The sequence below is a fragment of the Centrocercus urophasianus genome, unplaced genomic scaffold (genome assembly GCF_019232065.1).
Source record: "Centrocercus urophasianus isolate 14NV4802_14NV808 unplaced genomic scaffold, USGS_Curo_1.0 seq_29, whole genome shotgun sequence".
NCBI classification, from domain to species: Eukaryota; Metazoa; Chordata; class Aves; order Galliformes; family Phasianidae; genus Centrocercus; species Centrocercus urophasianus.
In genome coordinates, this window is record NW_024884855.1 from 445,787 (window position 1) to 448,575 (window position 2,789).

A 2,789-nucleotide genomic window follows, 5' to 3' on the forward strand; every position below is an offset into this window, starting at 1 on the left:
TGGTATCACACTATAAACCCCCCAGGGCCAGGATTCACTTCATCTCTACTACTTTTTGTATTTTTGTGTGCTTTTGCTTTGGGCTGTGCTGATTTTCTTCTCTTCCTTCCTCGGTGCAGTTGTAATTTCACAACAGCCTTCACTACGTGACAAGCCTCAGAAGCCTTTCACTGCATGCAGCACCTCTAAGTCCCACCAGCAGGCCAGTGAGTTTGGGCAGGTTTCCAAACAAACCAGAAATGAAGGTTTTAACTAAGTAACTACCACAGTGAGCAGGTGGATGAAGAAAGAGTGCTGGAAGATATCTGGATTTCAAAGATAAAAAAGCCCAACAACAGAGTCTGTGGGCACAGCCCTGGGAGACCTGAGGTTTGCTAAGGCCCTTTACTAACTTTGGTAAGATATTTAACTTTTTTCTGCTCATTTACTTTTCCAGCTAGAAAATGAGATGACGCTTTCCTCCAGGGAGGTCAAGAGGCTGCATTGACTACTGCACACAGAACCTGCTCACATCTCACCAAGCGCTCTGCCCCTTCTGCTTCCTACCACTGCTGCACTACAGCCAGCCCAGCATTTGCCACAGACACCTTCCCATGCTCACAGACTAAGAATTCAAGCTGCTCAGCCAGAGGCAGTGGCCCTGCTGCACTTAGGGCTCTAAAAGCAGCTTTTAGTACAACCAGGCTTGGTTGAAATCTCACAGGGTCTCAGCTCCCCACCTGGCTCAAACAGCAAGTCGCTCGTGCAGACGTTTTTGACCAGCAGGTTGGAGCAGAGCTTGATGCTCCTCAGGTGGCTGTACCGCCGGCTCAGGTACAGGGAGAGCACATAGTGCAGGTCAAGCACCAGGCAGGTCCAGCGTGCGTTGGCAGGGGCTGCTCCCACCAGGTCTGCAGACAAAGAACCTTAACAGGTACAGCAGAATTTGTGCAAAGCAGGAGACACGAGGTGGGTGGCACACACACGGCACAGCTGTGCCCCATCCGTCCCATCCCCACTCTGCTCCTCCAGCCCCACCAGCACACACAGCCAGTTTGGGGCTGCGCTGTGTTAGTCTGGCTGCAGCAATGGAAATGCCACAGTGCACAAAGCCCCTTAGGGCCCCAACCTCCCAGCTCCTCAGAGTCCCTCTGCAGCATAAAGAAAAAAGCCCCAAACAACTCCACACCTCAAGTGAAAACTATTGCCTGCTCAACATCTCCCCCACGCTCAACCTCTCTGCTCCCAACTAGAGCAGATGTGAGATCAGGAAACTCACCTCACCCACCGCTGTGAGCTGCAGGAGGGATGCTGGGTTCCCCCTCAAATCTCCTCACCCACACCACTCCACTTCCAAACCCCACTGATTTTCTAATAATTCGCTTTGGCCACCTCTTACCTTGCCTGGAAGCCCTGGCTGTGCTGTCACGCAGCGAACCCTTGGCTGCCCCACAGATGAAGGGGAACTGCAGCCACGTGGCCGTGGATTTGAACTCTTTGAACAGGTTGGAGAAGGAGACGCGCACCACCAGGTTCTCCTGGGGACAGATGGGAGCACATCACTCACCCTGCAGGTTTGGGAGGGACCTCACAACCCCTCCAGCTTCCCTGCAGCCCCTGTTAGGGGCTGGATAGCAGCCACAGTGGCCCCTAAAGGAGCACAGGGCTCTGTCACCTCCTTAAACCCCTTCTGCAGCTCCCACCAGGACCCAGTCCCCCCAGGACACCCACCCCGCACCCCCACACACCTCAGTAGCCACATCCAGGTGCACCACGAAGTACTTGCGGGGCAGGGGCCGGAACAGCAGGTAGAGATAACGGCCACACAGCCCCAGAGACTGGGAACCAGTGCGGGGCAGCTGCAGGTAGTTGCTGGCAGGGATGGAGCCCCGGATGCGATACACCGTGCCCTTCAGCGTCTTGTCCTGCAGGAGCACAGCATGATGGGGTTCTGCTGCCCACCCTGGGTAAGAGCCATCCCTGGCACCTTCGTTACCATCACAGTGGTGACATCTCCCTCCTTGTGGGAGCGCTTCCATTCCTCCACACGGAAATGCTTGAAGATGTTCAGGTAGGGGCTCTGCCATGCTGCAGGGAGGTGATGCGTGGAGGATGCAGTGCACAGGACACCATCGTGACCTCCCCCCCTCTTCCCCAGCGTTGTGTCAACATCCCCACTGCCCTAGCATCCTCCCGGTGCTCCCCAGCCCCATCCCAACCCCTCCAGCCCCGTCCCAACACCCCCCAGCCCTGTCCCGGTGTGCCCGGTGCCCCCAAGCACTCCACCCCGGGTCTGTCCCAGCGTATCCCATTGCCCCTGGTACCCCCAACCCTGTTCCGGTGTCCCACAGCCCTCCAGGCTCGTCTCGATGTGTCCCAGTGCCCCCAGCCCCATCCCAGCGTGTCTCTGCGTCCCCATTCCACCCCAACTCTATCCCACTGTGTCCCCATTCCCATCCATCCTTATCCCACTGCATCCTGGTGTCCCCATTCTCCACCCAATCCCTATCCCGCCGCGTATTTACGTCCCCACGGCCCTCCAGCCCTATCCCAGCGTTCCCATCCCAGCGTTCCCATCCCAGCGTCCCCATCCCCCGTCCCCAAGGTGTCTCAGCGGCCCCCAGCCCCGTCCCTCCGCCGCTACCCGCCGCCATGGCTCAACCGTCCCGCGCGCCCGCCGCCAATCCGCGCCCGCATGCCGCGAAGCCACGCCCCCCTTTCGGGAGCACGTCACGTGGTGCCCTTCCCGCGGGGCCTCCGAGCCGATAGGGGGCGCCGCGCTCCCGCAGCTTTCGGCGCACCCACGTGTG

At 58.5% G+C, this 2,789-nt stretch overlaps 1 protein-coding gene across 4 annotated transcripts in view; it reads right to left on the bottom strand.

The window, feature by feature from the left end:
* The window catches only part of WDR90 (WD repeat domain 90), a 29,102-nt gene extending 26,433 nt beyond the window's left edge, over positions 1–2,669 (bottom strand). For 3 of the 4 annotated variants that reach the window (XM_042828255.1, XM_042828253.1, XM_042828256.1), the window contains exons 1-5: positions 2,624–2,669; positions 1,976–2,067; positions 1,728–1,904; positions 1,379–1,517; positions 720–905 (exon numbers count right to left, since the gene is read on the bottom strand). In XM_042828255.1, coding sequence (XP_042684189.1) covers positions 720–905; positions 1,379–1,517; positions 1,728–1,904; positions 1,976–2,067; positions 2,624–2,633 — 604 coding nt within the window. In that variant the 5' untranslated portion in view covers positions 2,634–2,669. The remainder of the gene's footprint in view (positions 1–719; positions 906–1,378; positions 1,518–1,727; positions 1,905–1,975; positions 2,068–2,623) is intronic. The other variant, XM_042828254.1, reaches the window with a different exon arrangement.
* Between the last annotated feature and the right edge of the window lie 120 nt (positions 2,670–2,789).